The 14909-nt window shown below is 43.3% G+C and overlaps 3 protein-coding genes across 4 annotated transcripts in view; 1 reads left to right on the forward strand and 2 right to left on the reverse strand.

Moving 5' to 3' along the window:
- spz6 (Spaetzle domain-containing protein 6) overlaps positions 1–3983 on the forward strand; it is a 49454-nt gene extending 45471 nt beyond the window's left edge. Inside the window, exons 8-11 of one of the 2 annotated variants that reach the window (XM_074104965.1) lie at positions 1296–1429; positions 1815–1983; positions 2498–2614; positions 2922–3115. In XM_074104965.1, the coding sequence (XP_073961066.1) occupies positions 1296–1429; positions 1815–1983; positions 2498–2614; positions 2922–3026 (525 nt within the window). In that variant the 3' untranslated portion in view covers positions 3027–3115. Of the gene's footprint in view, positions 1–1295; positions 1430–1814; positions 1984–2497; positions 2615–2921 lie in introns of both variants that reach the window. The other variant, XM_074104964.1, reaches the window with a different exon arrangement.
- The window catches only part of LOC141440447 (doublesex- and mab-3-related transcription factor A2-like), a 251496-nt gene that overhangs the window by 156401 nt on the left and 80186 nt on the right, over positions 1–14909 (reverse strand). The gene's annotated exons all lie outside the window — the stretch shown is intronic.
- On the reverse strand, positions 4220–11279 carry LOC141440450 (uncharacterized). The gene is made up of 6 exons (XM_074104969.1): positions 11138–11279; positions 9429–9579; positions 7601–7754; positions 7003–7189; positions 6294–6347; positions 4220–5794 (listed from the first exon to the last, which is right to left on the reverse strand). Exons 1-6 carry the CDS (start codon positions 11142–11144, stop codon positions 5463–5465), a joined length of 885 nt encoding a protein of 294 aa, XP_073961070.1. The 5' UTR covers positions 11145–11279; the 3' UTR covers positions 4220–5462.

A 14909-nucleotide genomic window follows, 5' to 3' on the forward strand; every position in this document is an offset into this window, starting at 1 on the left:
CGAGTTTCGTAGTAGCCGCAAGGTTCGCCGCATGTTCGCCGTGAGTAGTATAGGTTATACAACGTGCCTACAATTTGTACCTATGGCAGTCGCGGTAGAATCTGGACGAAGCCGTCCGCATCCGTGAGCGCCAACCAGCTTGCGGTCGTAGTACGAATGTGAAATCCGCTCAGCAGGGCTACTACGAAACTCGAAGTTCGTGGGTTGCGGTCCCTCTGATACTTATACTATTTACAGTGGCGTAGCTACCAAGGGGCTAGGCGGCGCAGTGCCCCGGGCCCTCAAGCTCAGGGAGCCCTCGAAATTCTGCTTTATAGCTGATGATAAAGTTGCTTAGAAAGTATTTGTATATATAATGATTTTACTTCAAAAAACCTTACCAGTTTTGATAGCAGTGGGCCCCATTTTTTTATTTGTCCCAGGGCCCTAGGTTACCTAGCTACGCCACTGACTATTTAGTACGAGAGGACCGCACGACACGAACTTCGAGTTATGAGTTTCGTAGTAGCCCTGCTGACTCGGCCCGACTCCGGCCGGTCGATTAGTGTGTGGTAGGTACTTACCGTTTAGGTACTCTAATGCTTCTCATATGTGCTCTGAGTTCACCTATGCGTTTCCTCTTTCGCTTAACTTTTTTAATACTGCGATTACCCATATTATTTGCTCTCAAAAGTAGTACTAGCGCGTTAGAAAAATGTGCACAGGTCCGTCGTCGACTACGTACACGCGTGTACTGGCGACTCTACCTATACTAACGCCGCCGCCGTCGTCGCTGTCCGTTTTATTTAGCCAAAGACGAAAATAGAATTGGTATAAGTTGTGTACTCAACCTATTGAAATCTATGAAGCATAAATCTAAATCTACTAAAAAAATTTAATAAAGCAAATTTTGTGTTGATATTCATAATATTTTTCATAATATTTGGTTTAACGTGTAAATGAAGGCTCTTTTTCAAAAAAATAATCTATCGAGGTTTTTGTCAGCGCCGTGCGTCCGCGCAGTCCGCGCCTAGCTATAGACCATAATACACATATAAAAAATTGCATTGTAAGTATTGTGTAAGTATATTTTAAATATTTTCTAAAATTGAGTTTTCACTACGTACAGCGCCTTAACATTATGACTATTATAACAGACAACAAGATAATAAGATGTACAAAGGCCAACTTACCATTGATGGACAATTTGTTCATCAAAATGTGCTACTGCCTTCTGTAACACATTGAATACTGATCCACTGTACCACCGTGGTCCACTGTGTACTGTCGTGATCGTTCGTATGCACGTGTTGCAGGGCCCGCCGACGCCGTGCCCGGCGCGCGTGGAGTACGCGACGCCGGTGTTCGCGCGCAACTACCAGGGCGTGTGGCGCTACGTCGTGCAGATACCCTACGAGGGGTATTTCACGCAGACTGTCGAGGTCACCAGGTCAGTGCATATGCCCCAGAACACCCCATATTTGACACAGTGAACCGCTTGTATCTTTAAGCTGTAAGGTCTCTGCCCATTATACAGTATCATCCGTCATCATCATTACCATTTCAGTCGTAGAACGTCCTACGCTATACCGTATCAGATCATGACCGTAATAGCAACGTGTCAAGCAAAAATATATTCTTTGTATTGAAAAGTATGAGACTATACCCATTAGCACGTTTTCTAACCAACCGTCGCCGTCGCGTGTCATGTATGCGCTTGACATTCCGTTCCTGACGTTCCTATTACGGTCATGGCATGATATGTTGTAGTGACCAGCAAGATCAATATGATGTCTCGGCAAAACCAGGTCCTAAAGCTGTTGACATGTCTCCAGATGCATGCAGTCCCGCTGCCACTACCTGGATGGCGGCTGCCTGTCGTCCCCGCGCTGGGTGTCCCTGCTGGTGGGAGAGCTGCACTACCCCGCGCCCGCCGCCCCCGCACCCGCCGCCGGAGCCACCCCCACGCCCACGCAGCAAGCGCGACCCTACAATGACCAACAGGTGAGACGAATTATAGGTAATAAAAAGGGCAGGGTGGGTCACGTCACGTCACAGGTGGCCAATGGGGATCAACAAAAAAGACTGACCCAAGCACTCGCAGCCGAACGGGAGAATGCATGCTCCACTCCGAGCTTTCTAGCAAATGACTGAAGCAAGAGTTCGTGGGTAGATAAGAAACTCTTCAACCCTCTCCTCCCCGTAATAAACTTAACTCCCTGGGAAGTTCGGAACGTTCAGCCGCGTTTTTTAGCCGGCAAGAGGCCGGTACTGTCTGGGCCCTTCCTTTCCGGTCATCTATCCCTAATAGATTTTTCTCGACTGCACACCGCCATCTTTTACAAAGAGCCTCATATAAAATTGAAGAAACTAAAATAAGTAACTAAAAGCAAGGAAAATTAAAGAGGAGGAAAGGTGCCTTTGGCGCTTAAGGCGACCACCCAAAAAACTCACTATTCTGTCCAGAGACCATAGGTTAAACCATTAGGTGTTAAAAGTCTGATCATAACTGTTCCAGTACCAGGAGTATCAGCAGTATCTGCAAAAGCGCGCCGGGGCGCCGGCCGACGCACCGGGCGCCGCGCCCGACAAGCCCGCACACTGCGATGGTCACGACGAGATGGGCTGCTTCCAGGTCACACACCGACATTATACTATACCTACTCATCATCATCAACATCAGCCGAAAGACGTCCACTGTTGAACAAAGGCCTCCCACTTAGAACGCGCTCCTTACAAAAAAATATCACACATTTGACTAGGACATTGACGGGCTCCTGAGTTCTTATATCCGGTAATATAACCAGTGGATAAAAGTGACGAGTTGTCGTTCATTGTGGCGTTCTAAGAGGTAGGCCTTTGTTCAGCAGGGGACATCCTCCGGCTGATGGTAATGATGATAACCTGTAAAACAGTTCGTAACCCTAGCTGTGTGCGTGCAGGTGCGGCTGTACTACGACTGGTTCCTGGTGCCGGGCTCGTGCAAGTGTTGGCGGCCCGACTACTTCGCGCGCTACGTGCGCCGCCGCAACGCCGGGGAACTCTAAATGCCCCGCCCACTTCCCCGCCCAGGCAACTACATCTTTAACTCTAATTGCCCAAAATGTCCATCCTGGCAACATGAACTTTTTAGTTAAAACATGTCAAGCGCAAGAAGACCTTTTCTCGAGTGATGAAGAATTGTGTTTGTAAACATATTTCTTTTGGAATTTCTTTATTTGTTTCAACTTCTTTGTTATATTTGACAATGCTTGCAATATGAACAAGAGGGAAAGCCTCAGGTCCTTAAAATGCATTCAATTGTCAAATATAACGACTTTATGTTAGGCTAAGTTAGGTAATTTTAATTTTGGTGCTCGGTGCTCGTCCTCGAATCGCCGAACGAGTTTGCTCACTCAGGGATGTGCGTCATTATGGCTCCTGGTTGTAATTCCGGCGCCTTGTTGTGATTTTGGCGCCTAGTTATAATTCTGGCACCAAGTTGTAAGTAATTGTGGCTCCTGCTAGTATTAATCTATTTGACATCAACATTTAATTTACATACTTTTTATAAGCAGCCTAAACGCGAATCCATCTTAAATTTTGTAACAGTAAGTATACGTATTTGTGACGACACTTGTTGGCCAACTCAATCGACTATTGATTAGCTTTAAAGCTAACATAATATTGGGTTGACATTAAATTGCTATTTAGAGGTGTGTTTATGTTACATATCCTATTCGGTCGTAATTATGGCGCCTGGTTGTAATTTCGGCGCCCGGAGGCTCCAAGCTCGGCGCTCGAGGCGGCGAGATCTCTTACTCTTATTATTATTAAAACTCAATACCATTGCTTTTATTTAATAAAACTAAAGTTAGGAACTATTTGTATATGATAGTGTAAGCATTAATATTAAATTTGGCTCAGAGTGCATTTATTATTTTGTAATTAGTCAGTAAGGCCTTTAGCGAATGTTATATTGTTATTGTTAAGATTTAAATTATTTATTAAAGCACTGGAAACTATGAAGCGTTTTCATTTACCATTATCTAAAAGTGAATCTTCCATTTCTTTTGTAACTCCGTTCCTCGCACCAAGACTCAGATGTCACCAACTTCTTGAGTATACAGCTCAGAAATAGGTAATATTACAAGTGAATGAAGAAACAGGTACGTGTTGGACCAAGTTAATAATACTTTACCATTTTTGGTAACAATCAATTTTCATTTAGGCCCCCGGTTGAAATTAAAGAAATGACAAGTTATTGGATAAATGTTTATTTATTTAAGAAATTGAATCGATAAACTAAATTGAAATAAAGCTAAAGTAAACATATTAATATCTTATAATCGTAATATTTCGATGGGTGAGTCGAGGTAGGTCTGTTAATATTAATACGTTTAATAGTTATTTTACCAAACAGCTAAAAACTGTTAAGCAGCGTTTCCACCAATAATGTGCGAGAATGTATTTTTCACTAACCAATAGAAACGCTTCATTTACCTATTCTCGCACGGCACATCTCTGGTGGAAACAGCTGAGCGGAGCGAAGCGAGTTAAATAAAGCGTTTCTATTGGTTAATGAAAAACATATTGCTCGCAACACATCTCTTCGCACATGAAACGCTGCTTTAGAGACTCATAGGCAAGGCCAAAATGGCATAAATATCGGTTATCGAATAAAACATACAAAACATCCCTCACGCTAAGGTGCTTCTGATATTTTTGAGACTATGAGCTGTAGCCGCTGCTTTGTTCTGTGATGTGATGTCCATTAATAGAAAGAAACAATAAATCTTTTAGTTTATACTGAAGTAGGTACTCAATACTCAATATTTTATTGCTAAAGCACTTCAAACTTAAAAAGCTACCTACTGCATGTAAAGTCCACTAATACTTGAAAAAATTACAAAATTAAACGGTTCAAACCACAATTATGAGTCAGGGGGGCTACTGCGAAATTAGAAAATCGAAGTTCGTAGCGTATCGTCTCTCTCACTCTCGTATTAAATAATATTAGCGTCAGTGGGATGGCGAAATACGAAGTTCTAATTTCGCACTTCGTAGAAAAGGGCCAGGAATGGTCCGTCTAGTTTCGAACGTTTCGAAAGATCTTTTGCAAAGGGAGTGCGTTCACGATAGTGGCGCCCCTTGCAATCGTGAGTTAAACCGGTTAATTTCGCTTTTTTTTTTCAAATATGTCTAACGACAGCTTAAGTGATATTACCACTAATAATTTCTAAAAGATGCAGACGACTTTATGAGAGGTAGCAAAAACCTTTGTAAGTATATGAAATCTGTATAACTGACGCCGTATGTGTGGTAGCCACATATTATCTATATACAGTTTGTGCCGTATCTACTAAAAATACAAAACCTTTAACCTAAATATACCCAAATACAGTCGAGTATCAAGAAAATCTCGAATATAATATAAAAATATCTTCTACTTGAACATAAATGCATCATAGTTATTGCTTTCGAATCATCTAAATACCTAAAGTCTAAACGACTACAACGAGAGAACTATCACAAAAGACTTTGCTGCTGTCCGGCTTCGAACAATCCTCATCGTCCGTTTGTTCGGCTTGTGCCGCGCAAACGTCCGGCGCGGCCGAGACAGCACCAGCACCCATTAGGCTTTCTTGTTGGTCGTTGGAGGTCGCCTCTTTACAGTCAGGGGCATCGCAGGAAGAGTACGGAGGGGGGAGATCACCAACCCCGGAGAGAGCGCCCCCCACAGCGCCCCCTGGTGAGAGGAACGGCTCGGCGCTAGCGTCAGAGTAAGGGGGCGGTGGGTCGTCTCTAGGCGGCGTTTGCTCTGCCGAGGCTTCTCCTGAAAAAAAAAAGGTTTTAGAGCTTTATTAAATGACTACGGTAGTAAAGGCCAAAATATAGAGGGCGGGGTGTGTTTACCATCGGATTGGAGATAACAATTTAATACAAGTTAATTTACATTATTGTTTTAAATAAACAAATAGTAAGCCTAACGGAAAAACATATAGAATCCCTAAAATCTTTAGAATCTCTGTAACTTACTATGTTGTACAAATAAATCATTCATTCATTCATACAGGGTTCTACAAATAAAATGGCTAACAAACGGCAAGAATAAATCTATCAGTAAGCACCGCCACGTCCTGATTAGATTGATCAACCTCAATCGTAAAGTCACTTGCATTAAAATATCTGCCACAGCAGAGCGTGCAAAAATATCTGACACGTCCGGCTTTAAAAATAGTCTTATCAGATAGGTATGTACGTTTGGTTATGTCAGATATTGGTGCTAGTGACCACAGGTACTTGAAATTGCTACGTTTGTAATTTCAACTTACCCTCAGCAGCAGCTGCTTTCTTCGTAAACCAGCCTTTGATCCGCTGTTTTATCTCTGCAACAGAAATAATTTCCTGTTGTACACTTGATAAACCTAAATGTTCTAGCTATTGACATATAAGTAATTCATACTACTGGCATATCATCATACTTCAATAACATTTTATTCAATTGCTAAAAAAGGTAGAACACCTCCCATCCTTCTCATACTCGTAACTTTGAACCAAGGATTTTGTGAGTTCCATTTTTTTTATTCAAAGCCTTAAAAGAATTAAAAAAGTGATAGCGATCAAAGTCCCCTGTCCACAGTGGGCAACATTGGCTCAACACAACCCATGGTGATCTGAATCGTGGAATGTGATCAATGGATCGTATGAGAAATAATTATTTTTTGAGTCAGAATCTCTGCAATAAAAAAATGTGTCTGTCCATCGGCGCGGAGGTAGAATAGCGCAGCAGAGGGAGAAAGTAATGCGGAGCAACAAGGTTGCCTATAGTGGGCGATTCAGTATCACATAACTACTTGTCAATGTTTAGTTCTACGCAGTGGCATGCATTTGGTCAACCCTGGAGGGTAGGCAGCGCTAGCTCGCGCCGCAGCTGTGCCCCCCCCCTCCCCCTCCATCACGGTAGGTAGCTCAAGACGCTACCTACGACGGAATTGCCTCAATGCACGCCTATGATTCTACGGTGAACCACTGTGGACTCACTGGTGACGCGCCGGCGGCAGGCGTCCCGGTTAAAGAGCACGAGCGCGCCGAGCCACACGGCGGCGGCGGCCACCAGCAGCAGCGTGCACACCAGGAACGCTGAGCGGTCCTCGGCGCGCGCCGCCTCCACCGGTGACGGCAGCCGCCGCTCGAACGGGACGAATGAGGGCGCCGCCGCGGACGACGGCTGAGGATATTAAGAGAATATATGTTTAGGGCCTTCGCTCATTCTTGCCAAACCAAGCCGTGCAACCGCATGACTTTTTTGATGATGATATATAATGATGTTTTTGTTGTCAATCAAACAAAAAATGACAAAGATGATGCGCGTTAATAAAGTTCGGGAATAGGGTCCCTACTCTTGGGCCTGACGTCACGCCATGCAAAAGACGTTATGCGGATATGTAGTTGGCTATAATCTTCAGATTTTTTTGTTTAATTGGCAAAAGAAAAAATAGTGTTCAATATTTTCGGATAATCTAACTGCACTAATAAGATTTTTAAGACTCTATAATATAATAGTCTATTACTGACGTGGTCCATTATACTGTACACAATGGACCAAGTCAGTACAGACTGCTGATATACCCTGACATACCTTGGTGAGCGGGCCCTGGTCGCGGAACTGCGCGTTGGTGAGGATCTCGAAGAGACGGCTGACGTCAGCCACTTTCTTGCGCGCCTCGGGCGGCAGCGGCGGCGCGGGCGCGGGGCCCAGCGGCTCGCGCCGCCACTCCCAGTGCCCGTCCACCCTGAACCACCAAATCATTATTCAATCACAATTAAATACCATAAACGGGATTTATCATGCTTACCTCGACGTTTTGACCACTTAAGGCTGCGGCTCCACTGAGGCGGAGACGAGCGGAGCGGAGAGGAGACGGATCGACCAATCATATTAGTTGAATCCACATCTCGTCTCCTTCTCATTATCATCAGACGATTGGTCGATCCCTACACGTCTCCTCTCCGCTCCGCTCGTCTCCGCCTCAGTGGAGCCGCAGCGTTACAATGGCCGTGGTCAAGGGCAAGTCACGGGTAGGCTGAAATGCTAGGGTGACATGTCTAATTAGAGTTCTTCGAACTACCCGCACTTGATCACAAATAGTACCAGCACTCGTATCTCGAACTACCTGCACTTGGTCAGTTTTTAAAAGATACTCCATCCCACCGACACGCAGACGCAACACTAGCAACGTCCGACCGTCCCTCCCATACCCATAGAGTCCCTCCAAACATTAATCCCGCGAGTTCGAAGGGCTCACGCTGCTAAGCTGAGCAGACATGACATACAACTACACCTATAGTCAACGTCTACTCGTGACAGCGGCCATTGTAATTTGGTCGAAACATCGAGACGAGACGTGTTTATAAACAAAATTTTACAGATCGCAAAAATCCCTTACAACCTAGTGTATACCACGTGCCATATAAATCTGCCTAAAGGTTCATTACTTAATACTCAGTTTTGACGCATTTTTGAGATACTTACATTTTTTTATGCGACGTCTTTACGTTACTCTCGGATTGTGTTCGAATCGCTAACGGTATGGTGCCTATTCAGTTATTGAAATTATACCTTTATAGTTATTGTGGTACTAGTCGGGGCAATGAACTTTTAGGCAAAGTTAGGCGGTGGATGGTATATTTTGCTATTAAGTAAATACTTAATTTAAGCAATACGTAATTATTTCAGGCTTGTACTCGTACAGTCAATGGCTGTTTTTTTTCCATTAGCCGGCCCGGCACCGGCACGGCACCGATTTTCATACATTTTTGCTTCCCCGGCACCGGCACTAATAGAAAAACAGCCAACTGACGGTCGATAAAAATGGCAAGTTGTCACAGACCTTATTATATCGACATATAAACGCCAAGAAAGACCCAAGTCCTCCTTCACGTACCTATACATACAACTCAGCTGGGCAACTGTACTGTCACGCGTGTAGGAGAGTATTTAAAAGTAAATTCGGCCTAGCCAGCCATATTAGAGCCCACAATAGGCGTCTTAATTCATAGGATAGTTTTGTGGGGTCGCCGTCATCGAAACCGATGAGGAGGACTATATATATATATATCGACATAAACGAAAAGAGCGCTTCAAACTGTATGAGAACGAGAACCTAGCGTGTCGAATTTTTCGTACCTACGTTGACGTCACGAGCGAGATTTAGTGATGGGAAATCAAGACCGCGCGGTACCGATTCAAAGGCCGACTCGAGCGGCAGCTTTTTCAAAGCGCATCGGGCATTTAGGTCGGACAAAACTTTGACCGTGGATCAAACTTTTTACACGCAAGGTAGGTAAACTCCTAAGGTCTATCTCGATATAAGGTCTGTACACGTTGTCATTCATTGTGGCATTCTAAGAAGGTGTTTGTTCAGCAGTTGACGTTTCCCGGCTGCTGATGAGTAGTGTGGTCGTACCAGGCGACGCGTTTCTCGAAGCGCTCGCGCAGCAGATGCTGTGCCGAGAGCAGCGCGGCCCGCAGCACGCCGCGCAGCTCGTCGCCCCCGCCCCCGCCCCCGCCCCCGCCCTCCACGCGCAAAAAGGGGGGCGCGCCGCCCACGCTGATGCCTGATAACATAAAACGGGACAATTGACACCAATTGACCTATGTCTCCAAGTAACGAAGCTTACAACGACACACCCCGTAACGCGCGCTGCAACGCGCTAACACAGCGCGTAACACGCGGCGAACATGACGCGCAACACTAAGTGGATCCACGAACACACTCCATTATGAAAAAAACTGGGTAACTCACGTATTAGCTCACAGACGCTACAAAAAATCTTACGTTTAACTGTACCTTTTGACCGGGCCGATTTATCGTAAATTCTTACGCCACGCACGCGATCCAGTATATATATATATATATGCGTATACCTATGTAAGGTGGTCAAAAATATATCGGTACATGAACTCTAATACCTTAACAAAAGAGTGCATGTGCCGATATTTTAGACAACCTTGGCCGCTACGAAATATCTGACGGCGACTGTACTTTGTTTCTTTGTATGTCTGTTACCTCTTGACGGTGAAACCGCTGAATCGATTAAGAAGAAATTTGTTATGAAGATAGTTTGAGACTAGAAACAACGGAAGATAGATTTTATCCCGGAAAAATGCATAGTTCCCGCAGTACAGTGATAAACGAATTCAAAACAGAAGTCGCGGACAACAGCTAGCTTAGAATAGTTATATGAGCTACCCAGCCCAGGTGCTCAAAAATAGATACAATACGCAATTTTGACTCTACCGACAAGCTCTATGATATACGCGCTTTGCTATTTTTGAACACCACCTCCATTAACCTCCAACATCCATTTCCACAACATCGGTTACTCGAGATCACAGAAATGTGATAAACAGTCTTCTAGCATCCAATTACTATAATGTTTCAAACTTTCACGATCCTACTCACCTAATGTATTGACATAATCACGACTAAGTACTTATTTATTGTTAAAATTACCTCTACATTGCGGTATGGAAGTCGTAATAAAGTCCCAAAATATATTAGTCATGTTATGAGCCTTCTAGCATGTTCCACGCGGAAGTACCTAATAACTACTTAACTGCATATTTTAGTACCTACCTACCTCAGGTCAGGGCACACAAATTACTAATTACACAATAAGTACACAAAAAATGCACGCGGGAGAGAGCGGGGCAGCGACCCGACATCGCTTCTGCAGTCAAAGGCCTGCATTAAAACTGCATTTTTATAATCATGAATGTTATTTGAGCTCGAGATATTATTTTAGGCCGACTTCCAAACAGATTACACGTAACATAGTATAAACTTTAACTGTAACGCTGTATGCATTTAAATTCCTACGTAACCCATATTAGGGTGAAGACCGAAGTTGCAAGCCTGAACGCAGGTAGAGAAATTACTATTATTTATTATCCATTGATTAACTGTCGTGTTACTATGAAAAAAAAATAGTAATTCTAACTACCTGCGTCAAGGTGTGCAACTTTTTGGTCTTCACCCATTACCACATCCAAAATAGTGCTCACTGATGGCCACTTAATGCCTTACCCAAATCGCTCTTTCACTTCCGCATTATCTAAAAACCACATAATCCTACAAAAACATTACAAATTGAAATAAGACGGAATACAAACCTGACATAGTTCACAAATCACAACACAAGCACAGCTCTTAATATTCAGTACTATTTTTTGGTATAAAGTTAGTACAATGTTGTGATGTCACAAGCAGCGGCCAGCGGGGCGAATGCGTGGGTCGATGTAAACAGGGAGGACTACTCAATTCGAAAATCGAAGTTCATATCGTACCGTCTCGCTGACGCTTACATTATTTAATACGGGAATGAGAGGGACGGTACGATACGAACTCCGATTTTCGAATTTCGTAGTAACCCCAACCGCGGGGCGCAGGCGCGGGCCCCGCCAGTGCTAGCTGCCTTGCAAAATTCGAACTTCGTATCTTGCCGTCCCACTGGCGCTTATATCGTTTAACACGAGAGTGAGAGGGACGGTACGATACTAACTTCGATTAGTAGCCCCCCAGCTGCACACGAGACGGGCATCCCGTTATGCATTATCTATGGCATCCCGCGCACAGAGCGGGCGGAGTAGTTAGTTTTAAAAAAATACGGCTTTGTCTTTCTCAGGAATGCGAGAGAAATTAATATCAGATACAGTCTTTAAAATAGTGTTTACATTTAAATTGCTGAACCGAAAAACCAAGACTTATAGGGTAGTACTTCCGGTTGTCTTAGAAACTTAAAGCGCAACAAATAAGAAAAGTCTCAAAATCATATTTTTATGTATATCGGCAACCATCGAAAATGGCCAGACACTGCGTACATTTTGCTTAGGAGAGGGGCTCTGCCAACACTAAATATTCAAAGATATCCACAAATGTGTATACGGAGCTCTCGGTGCGCGAGTCCGAATCCCAATTGGCTGTTTTATTGTCATTTCTTGTGTATTTAAACACGGGCGGATGGCTTGACAGGATAACGAGTCAGTCCGTATGACGTAGGTAACTGCCAGGTAGAGCCTCAGGTAGAGCATTATTTCCAACCGACTTTAAAAGAGGAGGAGGTTAATCTATTCGATTGTCGTTGGTAATTATAGTAAAAACTTTTTAAAAAATCTGTGAATGTGACAAAAACAAGCCAATATTCTTTTTAAACTATGTAGCTCTCCTACCCTCTATTAATCGCCAAATAAAAAGAAAAAAACTCTTATTTCAGACCTTATAAAAACGATGCATAGTATATTTAGTAAAATCAAGGACTATATATAGTCCTTAGTAGTAGTATATCTATATATAGTATGTATAGTATGTAGTATATATAGTCCTTGATTATACTTAGCACACTGGTTCAGCTCAGACCCCCGCCAAAATTTGCCGTTATGCACAGAATGCAAAAATATATCGCGGGCTACTTTTCGCGGTAAAGATATAAAAATTAAGATAACAACTGAACACAATTCATCATTATCTCTTGCTACCTCTATATACGTCCCACCCCACTGCAGGTCACAGGCCTCCTCTAAGAATGAGAGCACTTGGGCCGTAGTTCCCACGCGGACCTGGAACAATAACTTAATAAACTGTTTATCTTTATCAAATTTTTTGTTTCCCAATATCCATTCCATCCATTCCAGCCTATATACGTTCTGGGTACAGGCCTCCTCTCAGAACGAGAGGGCTTGGGCCGAAGTTCCTACGCGGGCCCAGTGCGAATCGGGAACTTCACAGTACTTCACACGCACCATTGAATTGCTTCTCAGGTGTGTACAGGTTTCCTCACGATGTTTTCGTTCACCGTAAAGCTCGTGGTAAATTTCAAATGTAATATAATTCCGCACATGAATTTCGAAAAACTCAGAGGTACGAGGTTTGAACCCACGACCCTCTGCTTGAGAGACGATAAGTTTATAGTGTGCATATACAGGGCGTCCCAAGGCTATGGCACACCAAGGGAAAGTACCTGAAATATAGTAGATAGGATATTTTGTTGAAAGAAGACTATGTTATTTCTATAATAATAATTATTTCTTGTCCATCCTTTCGATTGGCATCATAAAAATAGGGTGTTTTATTCACATTTAAGTCGGCCCGATTCCCAGACGAAGCAAGAAATTCTTAGAGAATCTTTAAATGCAGAATTACTAACTTATAAAAATAACACAAAGTCTTCTTTCATCAAAATATCCCATCTACTATATTTCAGGTACTTTCCCTTGATGCCCCATAGTGTATAGGCATGCATCATCGTATCAGCTGCAGCCGTAGAATGTCCACTGTTGGACACCATATAGGCGTGTATAATTTCGTAATCATTATTTATTAGCTGTCGTGTCGCCTAGAATATATTTATCCCTATCCCCGCGGGAACTATGCAATTTTTCGGGGTAAAAACTTTCCTATTATATCATTCCCCGGGACTCAAACTATTTGTAAGTTACGTTTCAGTTTTCTACTCTGTTAGCCCGCATACGTGACGAACACTGACTTACAAGATACGGGCCTTGCCTAGTTTGTGAGTCAGGATTCAACTTATTTAATTGTGCTCAGTGGCGTAGCTACCAAGGGGCTAGGCGGGGCATTGCCTATTCAAGCTCAGCCCTCGAAATTCTGCTTTATAGCTGATGATAAAGTTGCTTAGCATTTTTAAAGTAGGTATTTGTATATATAATGATTTTACTTCAAAATTCAAGTTTTTATATTGGGCCCCATTTTTTTATTTGCCCCAGGGCCCTAGGTTACCTAGCTACGCCACTGATTGTGCTATGTTTAACCTAAGTTGTCTTTTTCTTTGTAATTGTTCATTCCTCTCTTGTGCAATTTTGTCTTATAGAATAAAGATTTTTATTATTATTTATACCCAGATTTCATCTAAATCGATTCAGCGGTTTAGACGTGATACGTGATAAAGTAACGAACAAACAAACAGAGACTAACAAATATCACTGGCGTTTTACTGGATAAAACCTGCAAAAATTTGAGGATCCAATGTATTTTTTGCGCTAGGGTCTAAGCACCTAGCGACGCCACTTTCAGGCAACCTTTTACAACAGAAAGAAGCGACGCGCTGAAGGTCACATGGAAAGCTCCGGCCGTTATCCAAGATGTTTGTGGGTCAGGGGGGGGGATCGCGATCAATGCGCCGCCGCCGACACTCCGGCGCCAGCCGCGGCGGGGACACACTGGACCGAATCATCATCACCATTATCCCAGCCTTTATACGTCTCACTGTTGGGCACAGGCCCCTCTGACAATGCCCTATGGGCTTGGGCCGTAGTTCCCACGCAGGCTCAGTGCGTATTGGGAACTTCACACACACCATATGGCTTGGCACGTGGTTTTGAATCGTATTTTATCGTAAAAGTTCGTTATAGTGCTCCCTCAATTAGCTTGAGTACCCATCGCGTACTCTACCTACACGGAGTCGCATTATTTATGCTACTACGAGATTTTTTTATGCTCGACCACGTTGCATATATGGCCCCATCTATCCCCTACACGTATGGTCCATCCATCTGCCAAAAACCCTGTCGTACAACGTGTGCGACTCTCTACTCTTTGAACATAGATGAATAGAACATGTTGATTAGGGTAGGTATTGCTAACTTGTACAAAGCCTTATACCGAACGCCACAGTATTAACGAAGAAACAGTTGATTTACAATTTAAGTAATACTTCGGAAGTTTTTTTTATATTCATCTAATCAAATAATTTACAATTTTCAAACATTCCCGAGAAGAAACTTACTCGAGATTTCGGTCTGTGTCCAGAGGGTAGAGGCACGTTGTTTAAAATGCGAAAGTTTGCGGGATGTGTCTGTATATGTGTCCGTCTTATTTGACCTGGACGCGGAACTGAGAGTGGCCGAATGTAGCTCTGGAGGAGCATGT

This window comes from Choristoneura fumiferana, chromosome 22 (assembly GCF_025370935.1).
Source record: "Choristoneura fumiferana chromosome 22, NRCan_CFum_1, whole genome shotgun sequence".
Classification (NCBI taxonomy): domain Eukaryota; kingdom Metazoa; phylum Arthropoda; class Insecta; order Lepidoptera; family Tortricidae; genus Choristoneura; species Choristoneura fumiferana.

Bases quoted from the DNA above. Each gene is read 5' to 3' on its own strand.
- LOC141440450 (XM_074104969.1), bottom strand. The intron at 7,755-9,428 runs GTACGACCACAC...TTGGTGGTTCAG, and splicing joins TTCGAGAAACGCGTCGCCTG to GGTGGACGGGCACTGGGAGT. The intron at 5,795-6,293 runs GTAAGTTGAAAT...TTTTTTTTTCAG, and splicing joins GAAAGCAGCTGCTGCTGAGG to GAGAAGCCTCGGCAGAGCAA.